Genomic DNA, 17,204 nt, shown 5'->3' with positions numbered 1-17,204 from the left:
ATTGTGCACAAGTCTTATGGACTACTTTTAGTGTGTGTTTTCCCCCCAATCACCATTCACTTTAATTATAAGGAAAACACTGGGCAGGATATTCTTTAAAATACATTTATAGAATAGTTCACCTAAAAACTGTCAAAATTGTAATTTATTCACATAATTTCCATCATTCCAAATCCGTACGACTTTCTTAATATGCGGAACACAAAAGGAGATATTTTCCTGAATATGATGAAAGAAAGTCATACAGGTTTGGAACAACTTGAGGGTGACTAATTTATGACAGAACTTTCATTTTTGGATGAACTTTTCCTTTAAATAATACCACAAACAAAAATTGAGGAGAAAAGAGTTAGTAAGCACTCCTCCGCCAAGACTGACCAGCATGACTGACCTCCACCAAGACTGACCAGCATGGCTTTGTACCTGCATCACAAAGCCAGACTAAAGCCAGCAGTGAGGCTGTTAGAGCCTGAAGCAGAACACACTCAGTGCTGTTGTGAGTCAGATACACAGAATGAAGGTGTAAGTGTGAGTAAAGTCCTTTTTGATAGCAGACAGGTAAAACGTCCCGGTAAGAGGGCAGCACCGCAGCCTCCTGCTGAGAAGTGGGAGGAGAGCAGATGGCAGAAATCAGAGAAAAAACACAGATAGGAGGAGAATGCCGCTTATGCACCAGTAAAAAAAGCAGACAGCCTGCATGAGGTGGGTTTAGAAAGACAGTGGTGTTCCCTACAGTAGCAGCTATTGTTAAGTCTCATAATTTTTGAATGGGCATGACAAATGTATGCACACAAAGTTTAGATCTGATCACCATTTATTGTTCAGACAACTGACTGAATTGACTGATGTTCAGGAACCCTTCTGGTGCACTTCAGTGTGTATGCTATCATTCGATCCAAATAAACACATTACACATTGCTACTTCCAGTATCAGACATGCCATGGTAGAGGTTTATCTCTAGTCACTGTCATGCTGCAGGTTACTGTGATAATGAGTTACGGATGTTTCATTGTAGATACAGAGGAATACTGATTATGATACTGAGGGGATTTAACACTTATATGAATAATTGTACAGCAGCATTACTTCACTATAGTTATACTGTCAGTACAGTACATTTTCAAGTGGTGCTAATTTCATCTAGCAGTCCTAATATATTCAGCCTAAAAACAGGATTGTATATAGGCCTAGCAATTATGAGCTCATATAAAAAATTATTGTGCAGTTTATCAGATACTTCTGAAGCTTAAAAAAAATCAGCTACATGTTTTATGCACTTTTTACAATTTAGAGATTTTGAAGGTACTTATACTGGAAGTTTGTTCATTACTAAAGTAGCAGTTATGGAGCTAGATCTATATGAATATCAAGCTGATAATTTAAAGTCCATGATTATATTTATGGGGTTCCTGAAACTACTTTGTATAGTGCTGGAATACTTAAATTCAATACAGCAGAATATTAAGCACTGTACCTTTACAATTTGTTTTGTTCTTTTCATATTCACATTAATTCTGTCAGTTATACATCAAGGCTGACAAATAGTTTTGCACCACTTTGGCAGTCATAAAACAGTTCTAGTAATTGGCAGATCAATAACCCCCATAGTCTACAGACTCCAGATGAATGAAATTGTGATTTTCGAAGTAGTGTAAAAAAGAAGACTTCCATATCAGACCAAATCATAGTCATTTCACAGGTTGCCTTTTCTCTTCTTCCATCGCCTAGTCAATTCATATATTTCTAAACTTCGTACTTGTATCCAGTAAGTGAAGTGCTTTGTAAAGCCCGCCAGAATGGTGGTCTTTTAAAAGGCAATCTCTCAAATGTTTGTACCCATTTCATAGGCTTCCCAGTCCTGGTCCTGGAGAGCCGTTATATGTCAAGGTTTTGATTCGGCCTGGATTCAATTCGGATTCATCATCTCATCTTCTGCAATGAAAAAAGTTGTTCAAGATTTAGTACCAGGCAGGAGGAAGACCAAGAGGACAATACAGCCATCCAGAATCAGAAATAGCAATCCTTTCATCCTAACTCGACACTGATCTTTTGCATGACTGGCCCACAGCTTTGCCGCCACTCCTTATACACTGTTTTTGTCTGGGAGCTCGGCTTCAGGGGTGCGGGGAAAGTAGACTGTGGTCTTGTGCTCTTCATAACGGTCAATGTGCTTGAGGTGGACAACCATGTGCAGGGCATAGGCCAAGACCAGCAGCAAGATCAGAGAGGTGATGAGGCCCATCAAGATGGCTGGAGTGAAGAAGGTTGCACAGTCGCTAGCTGAGGCAAATTTGTTGGACTGGACATTGAAGGCCTGGATCTGAAAACAAAGAATAATGAGATGATGATAAACTCCTCTAATTCTTTTTATGCCTGTTCATGAATGTTACAAATAACTCATGACTTAAATTTGCAGGCCAAGGCTAATTCGCCATGGGATATTTGGCAATTTGGGAAATCATTTACAATGGGAAAGTTTCCTAAGATATTTGCTTTTGAGTTTTTTTTTACCTTGTCTCGTAGAACCACATTACTATACTCACATATTTGCAAAAATATTTTTTAAATGGCTTGTATGTATTGTGGTGATTTTCTGGTGAAATCCACACTAGAGACACATTCATCTGACTACATCGCATTTGAGGTGCAAATGCTAATCAGTCCTGCATGCATCCCGGCAGCAGTGAAGCACCACCCCATGCCTGTCAATCAAGCGCTGCGCTAAAACAAGAGTTTAGACTTTGCCAGTTATGAGCAGCTTTAAAAGGAAATAACCATACAATCATAAAATTAAAAAAGTGGATACATCCACAGTCACCGCAGACAGCACACGTGATGCCTGTTTAAGAGTATTTCATCTGGGAAGCATCACATTCCACTTAACATCTGCTAAACATCTTAAAAAGATCAGATTTAACAACATTCTAAATCATAAACATCTCAAAGACATCTGCTAATGCCTTATTGGCATCAGAGAGGAAACGTCTTATAGACATTTTGCAGATGTGCAAACAACCTAAAAAATACATCTTCCAGAGTTGAACACACACATATCAAATAGATATCTAGGTGATGTACGTTTGCTATCAGGGTTAGTGTGTCTGATATCAACACCGATGAGAAGCACAAACATCTGAAGCTCCTTTAATAAGGGTAATTCACTAAAATAACAGATAATTCTGCTCAAAATGTTGCAATTGTGCTTAGATAAAATTACAGCTGCATATGGGAGAAACAGCGCAATGTTTCTTTCACATTTTCTTTGTCTTTTCTGACTTTGTTGTGCTTTATTATCATATATCAGCATTGTGCTTTATTTATATAAGATAAGGTCTGTGGTAAACACTACTTGAAAAGACTTTCATGTTTTGTTCTAGAACATAAATTGCACACAGTCATACCTCAAAAGTGAATTTTAAATGTTGCTAGTGCTAGATATAGACTATGACAGTTTTTAACAGATTTGTCAAGTAAGTAAACTCACATCCTTCTGGTAGTTGTAGTCCTGATTTACCAACTTGTTAGCAACTTGTGTTTTTCTTGTTATTATTTATGCTGTAGAAAAAAAACATGAAAGTCTCTTTCAATTATGTTAACCACAGATCTTATTTTACTCAAAAAAGTGCACCACAATACAAAAAACACTATAATTTCCAAGTGAACTCATGACTCAAAAATGCTTATTATCTTCCTGGATTTATGACTACAAAATTGAACATGAGCATTTCTATAAATAAACTCAAATAATTTCCAAACGTCCATAAACCCTGAGAGTCTCAGAAACACTGAACTTCAGTAAACTGTTGATAATACTAAAGCGCATTTCATGGTAGCTACCTGAAAATCTGTGAAAGTGATGTGCCAGTTTGCCGAGCTGTCAGTGTGGGAGCTGGGCACCAGTAGGGTGTCATATTTCTGTAAGCTGCTGACATGCTGGCAGTGGTAAGAATAGGTGGCGGGGGCATAGACCTCTGTGGCATTAAACGTGGCCTCGTGAGTCCAGTTGTAGTGGATGTGAACACTGTCCATGGTAAACCAGTTTTGGCCTACTGATTCGTAGAATGTGTTGGACATCTGAAGCCTTCAGTAAACAAAACAACAGAAACTCATTGTTGACTGTGTGATTTTTCACAAGATTCTGTTATATTTGTCAAGAAGATTGTAAGAGCAATAGAGTGTTTACCTGATGACAAGACCCCTGATGTCTTCCACATCACCCAAACGCAAAGAGAGCCTATAAGAATGTCATCAGTATACATTACAAAACAGTATTTATGAATATATACCATGGGGTTCATAAGTCTGAAACCACATTGAAGATCTGGGATTCAAAATGTAATTGAAACCTGGAAATAAATAGAAAACTTTAGGATGTTGAATCCAATTTCTTTTACATTTAAAAAGAAATGCAAAATTACGTAAAATTAAGAACAAATAAAAAATGTTTCTGGACTATTTCTAGGCCACTGATCACATTTGTGACATCTAATCTCTGTTGTACAAAAGGCCAGATTTCCTTTCTTCCTTTGAAGAACATGAGATGCTCTTTGGCACATTCTCAAATCATGCTGGAATAACATGGATCATCAGGTTTTGCACAAACTTTTTGAGCCCGTGCCATCTTAAATGCATGAGGGGTACATACCAAATATAAAGAAAGTGAACATGAAGAATTTCTGAAATTCATGTAAATTTCTAAAGTTGTTATTTGTTATGCTGAAAAAAAAGCTAAATAGAAGCATTTTCATTTGTGGTCTCAGATTTTTGTGGGTTTCAGACTTTATTACTTTTTATGTACATGTATGTGTGCATACTACAATCAACAAAAATGATCAGGCCAGAAGCCACTAACATAAAAAAAAAAAAACGTAAAAATAGTCATCAAAACACAGTCTTTTAAAGTTACAGTATGGATTAGAGTTTTGTAAGTACACATACGTGGCCTTCTCCTTGGTACAAACAGAGCCTTTGGTGTCCAATAGTGCATTGGGTCCAAAAACCCTCTCTGTGAGGTCCAGGAAAGTGTTGTTCCTGTATCGAATAGCCAGTCTCTTAGCTTTGAAAAGGATGCATATCTTGCCATTGTAAGCCACAGTCAGTGGGGAGTACGGTCCTGAGCTAGTAGACTGTAATAACTTCCGCTTGGTTCTTGGTTGGGCATGCAGATGCCACCCGTAAGGCTGTTTGAAAATGATAACAGGACAAACGGAATGATGATTTATGGGACACATGCATTATTTATGGGCTTCTCTAATCTCAAATGTGTTCTTGAAAAAGGAAAAGTTCAGAGGGCATCAGACAGCATAAATAGATATGACAAACTCTGCCTGGCCCACGCCGACTTTTATTTTTCTACATTTAAGATGTTTCTAAATCTGTAATGTCTGTGTTAAGAGTCTTGTTGGATGCTGGATAAATTGAGGCTGAGATGTTGCTTATAGAAGCCAAGGTCACATTGACTATCAGAGAAAGTGCGATACCTGCAGTATTCTTCTGAGTGGATTTTCAGCTGCAGGCGAGTAACTCTCCTCTTGTGAGGCACTTGGACTCTCAACATGTTCTCCATCTGCATTAAACATTTTCAAATGGGACAATATGGGAGATGGCATGGAGAGTTCAGCACAGTGAGCCACTGCCTTATTTTACAGCACAAAATGTGAATGGGCAAGTACAAAATTGCAAATAAGAACAAGGGAGATGAAACTTCTAGAATGTAACAATCAACAACACCACAAAACACTTGTCTTATGAACAAAATGTCATGCAAGCCTTATGCTTAAAACATCAAAAAGCAATTCGCCAATGGATGGGAAAAATAAATAGAGATACAGATATAGTCTGTGAAAACAAATCTTTTTATCGTACACTAAAAAGTAAATTTAATAACTGAATATAATTTTAAGGCTGTTCAAATGTCTTTGCTGGAAAACAAGACACAAATACTGAGGATTTTTTGTTTTGCAGCAAATATAGTATGCAGTACTGTGGGTACACATTTATTTATTTATTAATATTTTATGTGCATCTAATATAATAACACCTCTAATAAACTAAAGAGCTATTGCTAAATCTTTCCGTTTATAATAAATTGCATTAAAGCCAATTTCATTTGTAAAAATGAACTTTTTTGCAGACTTACTGTTGTATTTAAAGGAATGTTCTGTGTTCAATACAAGTTAACTCAATCGACAGCATTTGTGGCATAATGTTGATAACCACAAAAAATATTTTCAACTCATTCCTTCTTTTCTTTTAAAAAAGCAAAAATCTGGGTTGCAATGAGGCACTTAAATGGAAGTAAATGTGGCCAATTTTTTAACACTAAAATACTCACTTTTTCAAAAGTATAGCCACAAAACTTGATTTAAGTTTGATAAAATCACTTGCTAACCTTTTTGTGTAAAGTTATAAAGTTACAGCCAATATTACAATTATGTCATGTAAAATGTAAAATATTACAAAATAAACAACTTAACAGCTCAAATAATATGCAAGTTTTAACAGAAGAATTATGGCAAGTGCTTTTATAAAATTATAAGCTTCACATATCTGCCTTTAAACCCTCCAAAAATTGTCCCCATTCACTTCCATTGTAAGTGCCTCACTGTCACCTCAACTTCTGCTTTTTTTAAAGAAAAGGAGGGATGAGTCGAAATTAATTTTTGTGGTAATCAGCATTTTGCCATAAATGCTGTCGATTGAGCTTAACTTGTATTGAATCCAGAATTTTCCTTTAACTAACTGCATGATCCTACATAACAATGCATATAAATAAATGAACCAAACAAGTATTGTTATCCTGTTATGCACAAAAGTAACAAAGTGATACAAAGACCAGAAGAACTGTATCATAAAAGAAAACAACTACATTTAAAAGAAGCCAGAGAACAATATAAGACAGAAACGACAGAAGTAATGCAACTAGTGTGCTTTTAGGGTGAATACATGTATACTAGGGACACTTAAACATTTATCATTATGTGTATATTCTTCCATTACTAAAATATATCAGCATCAAATTCATCCCAACTAGTATGGGATGACATTGATGTAGCAATTTGGCTCATATAAAAAAACAACAACACATAATGTTGTATTCACATACAGATCAAATTAATGTGCATATAAATAATCATAATAATAATAACATCTAAATATAGCTGCCATTAAAGTAAGATCTACTGACCTGTTCTAATTCTCACAGCTTGGTATGCTGGGACCTCCGAGCTGAAATGGAAAAAACACAACAAAAGAAGGGGTTGATCTCTGTATGCCACACTGTGGCCTACTTATCAACGTTTAAGACAGATTTCCCATAGAGCCACTCAGCTTGATGCAGCAATGATGCATGACCACAAGTCTGACACCTTCAGTCCAGATTAGTGTCTCAGGAGAAGACAAGACTTTAGTCAAATGTCATGATTCTTGAAACGTGCAAAGCATCTTGAGTCCATCAACAAAGTGAGGGGGAAAGTGGCTTTATGGCACCTTGCGTGTATGCATGCACGTATATATTTGTCTCATACCAACCTGTCCCTTGATGTCCACTGTAAAAAGCACCAGAATTTGCTGGATTATCCCTGGATGAACCATTTATATGTCTAATCTCAGAGATAATGAGTTTAGCAGACGATCTCCTAAAACCCTATTAAGAATCTGTCACCCTATTTGGTATAATGTTTCCTTCAATATGAATGTGTTGATGGGGTAGATTAAGGCATGTTCACTTGCAGCAAAGTCAGTAGGGTATGTGTGCGTGAATGGGAGCATTTGATGACCCTGGATCACTGACTTGTTTTCATCTGTAAACAACCACCCCCCCCAAACACACACACACACACACACACACACACACACACACACACACACACACACACACACACACACACACACACACACACACACACACACACATACACACTCCTCTACTAGAATTTGTCTAGTCCTTAGAGCTTTGCGATCATGTAAGAGATTAAAGAATTCAGCACAACATCAGACTTGTATGGAAAATAAACAGATTACAGCTGCGAGCATTTCAGTTCATTCAGGTCCTACGAGAGATATGAGCATTGCATCAACACCGATGTGACATATTGACTCTTAAAAACACTGTAATCCAATCTAGGTGGCAATGCGGCGTGTGGATCTGCTCATGCAGGAATGAAAATAGAAAAAAAATGACGAAGAGCTCTAAAACTACTTCCAGTTGCACTGTTTTGTTTTTCTACTTTCCTGGTAGCTCTGCTCAAAAAAAGAAAATAAACAGCATAACACTGTAGCAAAGCAAATATGGTCTTCAGAGCTCACTCGGGAGTGTGTGTGCACGAGGAGTATCTCTCTTCTTTGTTCTAATGCCACTTTACTGAGGTCAGCAGCTGAGGACTGTGCTGTTGTCAATGGTTATGGCTTGACACAGTAGCCTAAGTGCTGAATTGGGCATTTATGTAATGAAAAGCAGAGATGTCTTCACCTCACTGTCGCTGTTAGTGCTTGATATCATCTTTTTACATGTAGATAATAGATTTTGCATACAGATTGAATGTTGCTTACTGCATACTGATACACTAGCACAGTACTCTACAAATGCAATGATGCTTAAAAACAGATAAGTCCAGTAAACGCTAATACAATTACAGAGTTTGGTTTAGTTCCACTTGCTGCCATTCCACATGCACCGACCCTGAGAAACTTGAGGAGGGTTGTAAACCATGAACACTTTTTACTCATTTCCCAGATTTCTGGACTAACAAGATTCCCAATTCAACAGCCTACAATGCTGCTCTTATCCCTTACAGTACAAATCCAAAGCTTTAGATCTATCAAGGGAGGGATGGGTAAATTGGTTGTTTACCATAGCTGCAGTGTACAGGAATTAATAGATTTCAGATATATAAAAACATGGATGAACTCAAAAGTCATATATTCCAGAAAACCTCACAAATACCAAACAAAATACATCAGGAGACAAAGCAGACACTGTCCAGAGAGAAAAAAGCAAGACTAATGAATAAAGGAAGTTCAAAAATAAGAAGGTTTGCCAACGTTTATCTAAAAAATGTCAGCATCTCAACAGAAATAGCACAATGAAAATAATCACTTGTAAAATACATATAGTCACGTATATGCCACATCTTATATATGTTAGTGTGTGTGTGTGTGTGTGTGTGTATATATATATATATATATATATATATATATATATATGAAGTAAGAAATAGCCATGACAAGCTTGTGGAATTCAAACTTCTTTGAAACTAACTGTATTTTGTATTATGAGCAATGGATTATTCATACCTTAAGCTCATACAGAAATATCTGATTTAACCACAGAGCAGATCAAATGAGCTGATCATATATTTGTAAATAAATAAATAAATACAACTACATTAACATCTTTACTCTGTTCCAGGTCTGCATTCTGTGTAAAGGAATTCAAGTACGGTAAAAGTGAGCAGACTATAGTATACAGTATATTCAAAGATGCTTTTTTTGACCAAGCCCTTGGAATCTCACTCCTTTCTCTTCATTCTAACAGTGTGGTAGCATCTGTAAATTGACTCGTACAGACATAACACTGGATGGAGTCTGCCTGCTGTCCCATTGTCATTGCCATGTTTGAATGTCTTACAGAGACAAGAAAAACTGCATCAAAACCACAAGCTCCTCTAAATCCAAAGCCCACGCACAGAAAATTAAATGATGTGCTCCACAAATGCAGCTTTCTTATTATAGCCTTAATTTCTTGGTGCCTTCTGCTCACTGTAAAGACCAAGATAGTGCATCAGCTGCACAGCATCACTGCCCCATTCCTCCTCCCCACACTGGAGCTGAAAGTGCAGCTCTTACCTTCTGTCCAGGATCGCAGGCACTTGATCGAAGGGCAAAGACAGAGAGATAAACACACACAACAACAGAATGAAAATCAGGAAAAGCTTGTGTTTAGCCATTGAGACAATCTGATGAGACTGCCAGAGATGAGGTGTGCTTAATAATCTGCTCTGAAAGCACATCCCTAAACCTGAGCTCTCTGACAGGCAGCTCGGGCAGCCAATGAGCAGGCAGGGGGGAGCTAATCATGCGTCATTCGCCTCACAGCCTTCGTTCTTGCAGCCTTTCTCTCCCCCACACCCACACCCTCTCTCTCTTTTTCGTTTGCTTTCTCATACTCCTCTTCCCCTCCCCTTTCCTGTTTCTCTTTCTTCTGCACCCTCTATCTCACATAAAAACATAGCTGCCAGCCAGCCCAAAGTAAAGGGGCTTACATGTTTCAACTCCTGTCCCAAGAGCCTAGTTTTATAAGCACTTGAAATCTGCAATGCAAGAAATTAGTATGCACTTAGATTTTTAAAGCAGAACTGGAAGTTATTAGAACATGACCTAGATTTAAAAACAGTACTGACATTACATCACATACAAGGAACACCCCAACCCCTCCATCCACCAGCTAAGTAACCTTAAATAGGACAGATTACCTTTGAGAATGTCTTTAAATCATATTTCTAATAATAATGAGATGAGAGACACTGTATATTTTATGCAATGATAATGTTTTGTTTTGCACAAATACTTATATTGTCTTGTATTTATATGTGTAATATTTGGAACATTCTATCTATCTATCTATCTATCTATCTTTCTCATCCATCCGTCTGTTCATCCATCCATCCATCCATCCATCCTGTCCATCTGTTGCTTTAAAGAAGCAATAATTTTTGCATTTATAAAGATGGACTGAGCTAAAGAGAAAGTGTTTTGTTTATTGCCAAAACCTTGCTATCTATGTTGAGTTTCTTTAAATGAATGGCAGCAGAGTGAATTTAGTGAGCCGAGTGGGTCATTTGCCCCCTTGTCTCAAATGTGCTTCCAGCTTGATTGATGAGCAGAGTGACAACTATCAGTCATCTTCATTGGGTAAGACAGACCTACTTAATGTTGTCTACACACTCGTCTTATTGCGGTGAAATGCAGCGTAGACAAAATGTTGACGCCATGGGCTGTCCACAATGTTTTTCACTGCTTTCACTCATTATGGTTGACTCATAATGGAGTAAAAAGCATGAAATGTGTTAACAGCTTCATTTATCGCTCTAGCAACAATAAACATCTAAAAATTCAGATCACAGCGTAACTGAGAAGTAAACTATAAATGTTTTTGCTAACTGATACCTGGAATGCCAACACTCAGGCAGCCTTGTCATCACCAGTACCTCTATTATGGGATTTCTTACAATGATGAGTAATTTTCAGGACGAGGAACTGAACTGGACCACAATGGCAGCAAATGATTCTATGTTCCACATCCAGACAGACCGCTTTTTAAACTATATGCCATACAGCAGCATCATTAATCACCCCATGTGTGTCAGATTGTGAACGCACTTAATTATGTTGGCGAAATGTTGCCCCCTGGTGGTGTAAAGTGTTCATAAATTCAACCATCCCCTGTTATTTCACGAATTTTTTTCACACAGCATGTTTCATTAACAGTTCTGACAGTTCTTTTTATTAAAGCGTTTCTCAAGGAACAATACAAACAGTAGCAATAACCCATATCCTCATTGTTACAAATTAAACACAATGACAGGGTGTAAATCTGAATAAAGCTACAAAATAATCAATTTGCTATTTTTTGCTTTTGTATAATATTCGCCATGCAGAATAAAAAGGTTTATCAACGTAACCTACCATCTGGCTCTTGTGTGTATAGGTAGCCTACACATACCCTAGTATACCCCAAGAACGTAGTGTTCTTTGTTTCAGATAAGTGGAAACTAAAACTGAACTAATATTCCAAAGACAGATTGCATTTAGAAAACAGTTGAAATTAATCGTGATAAATCGTGTGTCTGTAAAACTTTAGACCTAATGCCTGAAGTCCACATTATGTCTTGACATGACATGCCGTGTTTAGACCGAGCTTGCGTTAACAGAACGCCGTTGTCTCGAGACGCGTTTGAAAATCCACGTTTTTAAAACAAAAAAACTTTCGCAAAACAGCTGGACGTGGCGCTATGGTCTAAGACCGTCTAGACTGGGCAAGTTTACATTGAAAAACTAAATGAAAGAGCGCAGACAGACGCAAAAACGCGTTCGGTGTGAACGTCCTCTATATTCCACTCCATGCGCTCCATGCGTCCATAGCGTTTCCGTTTGTGCTTCTATGGCAACAACACTGTTTACGGAAACTGCATCAGTACAACAAACTTCTAGGAGGACGGATGACGTATAGAGCAAACCGCTTTGAGAAACGGTAAAACTGCATACTAGTTTCTAATTTGTTCATCAGAATACATTTTTTCATGGTATGAACAAAACCTTTGTATTGGTGTTTGATGTACCATTTAATGATAATTAATCGTAATACAAAGCAAATAATAATAATAAAAAGTAAAACAATAATATATATTTCAACGGAACAAATGTTGAAATTTCTTTCAGTCGCTGTATGAAATGCCTACCTCAGCGGAGGCATTTAAATCGCAGGCGCAGGATGGTTGGAGGAGGTACACTGCCCTGCCTCCGATCCCAATCCCACCGGCTCAAGAAGGGGCGTCCGGCTCCAACCTTCCAGAGAGCAGAATGGCCGTGAGGAGGAAACTTCTGCGACACAGGAGAAGCAAACAACAGCAGCAGCAGCTCCAGAAAATTATGTAAGAGCTTTGCTGTTCTATTTAGTTGCTTTGTTTATTGGCTCTGTTAATAGGTTGTTGACTTGACATCATATATATATATATATATATATATATAGGCCTATATACACTACTTGTCATAGGATAAATTACTTGCTGGTAACCATTTGATAACTTTTAATTTGACATGGAAGAAAAGAAGAAGAAAAAATATTTCAATAGACAATATGTTCTTGTGGAGGAAATTAAAGCAAGGTATAAGTTTTCTTTGGGAAGCTTGATAATTATATCATGTTGGAAAGTACGAGGCGGGTGAATGGGAAAGGGTGGCAGTAGATAAGAAGAATTATTTTCTTAATAACGTTTCAAGATCTGGCCCCTAGTTTCTCACCCACACCTTTCATATGACTTCTGAAGAAATGGATTTAACACTGAAGTCGTATGTATTACTTTTATGCTGACTATATGTAATTTTTGGCACCCATTTACTTGTATTGTATGGACCTACATAATATTTTAGCTAATACAGAATATTAGCTGAAATATTCTTCATGTGTTCTGCTGAAGAAAGAAAGCTGTACACTTCTGCGATGCCATGAGTTTGAGTAAAAGATGAGCGAATTTTCATTTTTGGGTGAATTATCCCTTTAAAATAGTCCTCAAGTGTGAGTATGTATATGTATATATACACTCACCTAAAGGATTATTAGGAACACCTGTTCAATTTCTCATTAATGCAATTATCTAATCAACCAATCACATGGCAGTTGCTTCAATGCATTTAGGGGTGTGGTCCTGGTTAAGACAATCTCCTGAACTCCAAACTGAATGTCAGAATGGGAAAGAAAGGTGATTTAAGCAATTTTGAGCGTGGCATGGTTGTTGGTGCCAGACGGGCCGGTCTGAGTATTTCACAATCTGCTCAGTTACTGGGATTTTCACGCACAACCATTTCTAGGGTTTACAAAGTATGGTGTGAAAAGGGAAAAACATCCAGTATGCGGCAGTCATGTGGGCGAAAATGCCTTGTTGATGCTAGAGGTCAGAGGAGAATGGGCCGACTGATTCAAGCTGATAGAAGAGCAACTTTGACTGAAATAACCACTCGTTACAACCGAGGTATGCAGCAAAGCATTTGTGAAGCCACAACACGCACAACCTTGAGGTGGATGGGCTACAACAGCAGAAGACCCCACCGGGTACCACTCATCTCCACTACAAATAAGAAAAAGAGGCTACAATTTGCAAGAGCTCACCAAAATTGGACAGTTGAAGACTGGAAAAATGTTGCCTGGTCTGATGAGTCTCGATTTCTGTTGAGACATTCAGATGGTAGAGTCAGAATTTGGCGTCAACAGAATGAGAACATGGATCCATCATGCCTTGTTACCACTGTGCAGGCTGGTGGTGGTGGTGTAATGGTGTGGGGGATGTTTTCTTGGCACACTTTAGGCCCCTTAGTGCCAATTGGGCATCGTTTAAATGCCACGGCCTACCTGAGCATTGTTTCTGACCATGTCCATCCCTTTATAGCCACCATGTACCCATCCTCTGATGGCTACTTCCAGCAGGATAATGCATCATGTCACAAAGCTCGAATCATTTCAAATTGGTTTCTTGAACATGACAATGAGTTCACTGTACTAAAATGGCCCCACAGTCACCAGATCTCAACCCAATAGAGCATCTTTGGGATGTGGTGGAACAGGAGCTTTGTGCCCTGGATGTGCATCCCACAAATCTCCATCAACTGCAAGATGCTATCCTATCAATATGGGCCAACATTTCTAAAGAATGCTTTCAGCACCTTGTTGAATCAATGCCACGTAGAATTAAGGCAGTTCTGAAGGCGAAAGGGGGTCAAACACAGTATTAGTATGGTGTTCCTAATAATCCTTTAGGTGAGTGTATATATATATATATATATACTGGATAATTTCGATTATATATATATATATATATATAAAATCTCCATGTAGGATAAAAAATGCTGTTTTAGAAGTATAACATTTCATAGTTTACTGTTGGATGCACAACTACGCAAATATATGCTAAAGCTAATTGGAGATTTTTCACATTACTCCAACAAATGTCAACAAACATCAGGTGTAAAATGGCAGCCAATCAAACAGACAACATTAAAACATTTGAAATGTTGTAGTTTGTTGTCTATTGTCATGAAACTGTGAACCAGACTTTAATGGGTGCTTTTGTATTAGGAAGATATTGTAATGGAGATATTTGTAATTTTGTTAGAGTTGACAGGGCATTGAAGGCTTATGTGCAGACCAAGAAAGCTGGACCAGTGACTCCTCCATCTCCTGAACCAGAGTTTCCTTCAACAGTATGAATCTTTTACTTGATACACCATAGTATTTGATTTTAAATACTGTCTCACAGAGAACAGTTTAATCCTATTTTTTATTGTATTTGCTTTTTTCTTCTTCTTCTAGATGATCAGTGATGAGAGGAAACACTATGTATGTTTTTTTTCCCCTCATTACTTTTGACCTCTTCCAGCTTAAAACTGCTTTTAATTTATTTTCATTGTGCTTTAAACTTTTCTCCACGTTCTCTTTTTAGATGAATTACCTGTTCCTTAAAGAGTGCGTAGAACAAAGTCCTGTTGCCCCTTTTCAGCAACAGTGGCTGGATGCCATGTTGGCCCGGGTGTCCCCCTGGCTCCGCCAAGAGCCCGGTAGGGAAGAGCTGCTTGAAGAGATTTGCAAGGAGGTCAGTGAGAACTACATGAGAGTCATGGTTAAGCACAGAGGTGAGTCCAAATCTTGTTCTAGAATTTCTTAAAAAAGAATAAATTGTTATTGTCTTATGATTAACTTGAACAATTTTAGAAATGACCATTAGGCATGTGCACAAGTAATCGAATAGTCGTTCAGCTTTAAATATTCGACTGATAAAAACACAACTCGAATATTGCATTTACATTTCCTTCATGCCTTTTCCTGCTAAGGGCAACAATGAAATCACTTCTCTCACTTAAATATTGCCATTACAACTCAATGTGGTTGGCGCTGTAGTTGCATGGCATTGTTTTTATAAAATCTCAGCTTTCATGTGTGTGTGTGTGTGTGTTTAATGTGACTTAATCAAAGTTATATTGCAGGACACTTAATCAAACCTTTTAATTTGATTTCTATCAATGCTTTTCCTAGTAAATAATATATTGAGGGATCCACTGACAGCAGACACAGCTGATAGAGGCACATCTGCTGAGTAAGTATGCCAGTTCATACAATTAAGAACTCAAACATAATAATTCTAAAACAGTCAGATTATTGAGTATATTTGGCTTTGTAACAGGCAATAGGGCAATGCTTATGATGTTGGTTTTGCTTTGTCAGAATTCTAGATTTCTCCTGTCCATGGCATGACAGCTTTGTGAAGTGTCGAAAGGAGATAGAGAACAATCTACACATATTGCATCCAGTCATGAAAAGCATACTTGATATTTGCTACAGCACATTCTCCCAACTGCTCTTCATTGATCTCTCTGACTGCAGGTACCGTACATAATTAATAGATAACGGTACAAGCTATACATTTCTTACTTACTGTAAGTCATCTCTTTGATAGCCCATGCTGATATACTGTAGATTTATAAGGATAGAACAGGAACTGTTATAAGCAGTAACAAATAAGCACCAGTGTTCAATGTTCACTTGTTAACACTAATTCATTGTTTCTTTAAATTTGATTTTGTACATCTGGAACCTGCTGTAAAGGTCCACAGGGCCTGTTGACTGTGAGAGTCTGAAGAACAAAGTAGCTGTGGAGTGTGAGAGAGTTGAGGAGAGACTCACAAAAGCCTGGTTCCCTAAAGTCATTCATCTGCTCACCAGCAAAGACACTCTGCAGAAAGTCAAACCTAGAAAGCTAGACTCCTTTTATAACTGTGCCTCAACACTCATATCCAATCAGGTGAGTTGAGCCATGTCTTTGAAGCAGTTCCATATCTGTTGGAAGTAATTGTGACATACTCTGATCTTAGTTTCAATGAAAAAGAAGGAAAGTAATTAAAAAGTATCTCACAAAATATATGGCAACCCTGCTAAATAAGAAAGAAAAGGGATTGATCGTCACAAGTATATGTTGTGTTTGGTATTCTTGTTGACTAAGAATAATTTATAACACCTTAAAAAAACAATTTGATTTGATTTTGTTTTTCTTCTAGCTAAAGGCACTAGTCGAGAGGAGTGTGGTGGCGTTTGTTGACCTGTTTGATCCCTCTAGCAACAGCAAGCTCCCCCTATTCAAGATGCACTTGATATTTGATGACGAGAAGATGGACTTTTACCCCAGCTTTCATGATCTAGAGGAGGCTGTGCTTGAAATTCTAAGTCTGATCACTAATACCATGCAGGTTGGGAAATATATCATCATGGAGAAATGGCTGATTTTTTTTGTTGATGTGAAAACGTCTCAGTTACTGTCGTAAACTCCATTCCCCGATGGCGGGATTGAGACATTGTGTCAATGTAGTGACACTAGGGGTTGCCCTTGGGAGCCCGAATCACCTCTGGTCTTTGAGAAATCAGCAATGGGAATTGGCAAGT

The 17,204-nt window shown here is 37.8% G+C and overlaps 2 protein-coding genes across 2 annotated transcripts in view; one reads left to right on the top strand and one right to left on the bottom strand.

Moving 5' to 3' along the window:
• Nucleotides 1-249: 249 nt before the first annotated feature.
• Nucleotides 250-9,990, bottom strand: LOC127628782 (V-type proton ATPase subunit S1-like). Its single transcript, XM_052105663.1, has 7 exons — nucleotides 9,848-9,990; nucleotides 7,188-7,228; nucleotides 5,482-5,567; nucleotides 4,940-5,181; nucleotides 4,185-4,235; nucleotides 3,839-4,082; nucleotides 250-2,321 (listed from the first exon to the last, which is right to left on the bottom strand). The coding sequence occupies exons 1-7, from the start codon at nucleotides 9,946-9,948 to the stop codon at nucleotides 2,085-2,087; spliced, it is 1,002 nt and encodes a 333-aa protein (XP_051961623.1). The 5' UTR covers nucleotides 9,949-9,990; the 3' UTR covers nucleotides 250-2,084.
• Nucleotides 9,991-12,451: 2,461 nt separating this feature from the next.
• The window catches only part of dnah12 (dynein, axonemal, heavy chain 12), a 43,774-nt gene continuing 39,021 nt past the window's right edge, over nucleotides 12,452-17,204 (top strand). Inside the window, exons 1-8 of the mRNA XM_052105340.1 lie at nucleotides 12,452-12,651; nucleotides 14,887-14,974; nucleotides 15,084-15,110; nucleotides 15,214-15,403; nucleotides 15,804-15,864; nucleotides 15,993-16,151; nucleotides 16,374-16,569; nucleotides 16,823-17,011. Of these exons, the coding sequence (XP_051961300.1) occupies nucleotides 12,452-12,651; nucleotides 14,887-14,974; nucleotides 15,084-15,110; nucleotides 15,214-15,403; nucleotides 15,804-15,864; nucleotides 15,993-16,151; nucleotides 16,374-16,569; nucleotides 16,823-17,011 (1,110 nt within the window). The remainder of the gene's footprint in view (nucleotides 12,652-14,886; nucleotides 14,975-15,083; nucleotides 15,111-15,213; nucleotides 15,404-15,803; nucleotides 15,865-15,992; nucleotides 16,152-16,373; nucleotides 16,570-16,822; nucleotides 17,012-17,204) is intronic.

The sequence above is a fragment of the Xyrauchen texanus genome, chromosome 35 (genome assembly GCF_025860055.1).
Source record: "Xyrauchen texanus isolate HMW12.3.18 chromosome 35, RBS_HiC_50CHRs, whole genome shotgun sequence".
Lineage (NCBI taxonomy): Eukaryota > Metazoa > Chordata > Actinopteri > Cypriniformes > Catostomidae > Xyrauchen > Xyrauchen texanus.
This window is presented reverse-complemented; position numbering and strand designations above follow the sequence as displayed.

What these genes read in the sequence shown, in the direction of transcription:
- LOC127628782 (XM_052105663.1), bottom strand. Translation starts at nt 9,948, where the DNA reads ATGGCTAAACACAAGCTTTTCCTGATTTTCATTCTGTTGTTGTGTGTG. An exon ending in CCTGCGATCCTGGACAGAAG is followed by an intron (nt 7,229 to 9,847) that starts GTAAGAGCTGCA and finishes TTTCCATTTCAG; the next exon opens with CTCGGAGGTCCCAGCATACC. An exon ending in TCACTTTCACAGATTTTCAG is followed by an intron (nt 2,322 to 3,838) that starts GTAGCTACCATG and finishes CTTTGTTTTCAG; the next exon opens with ATCCAGGCCTTCAATGTCCA.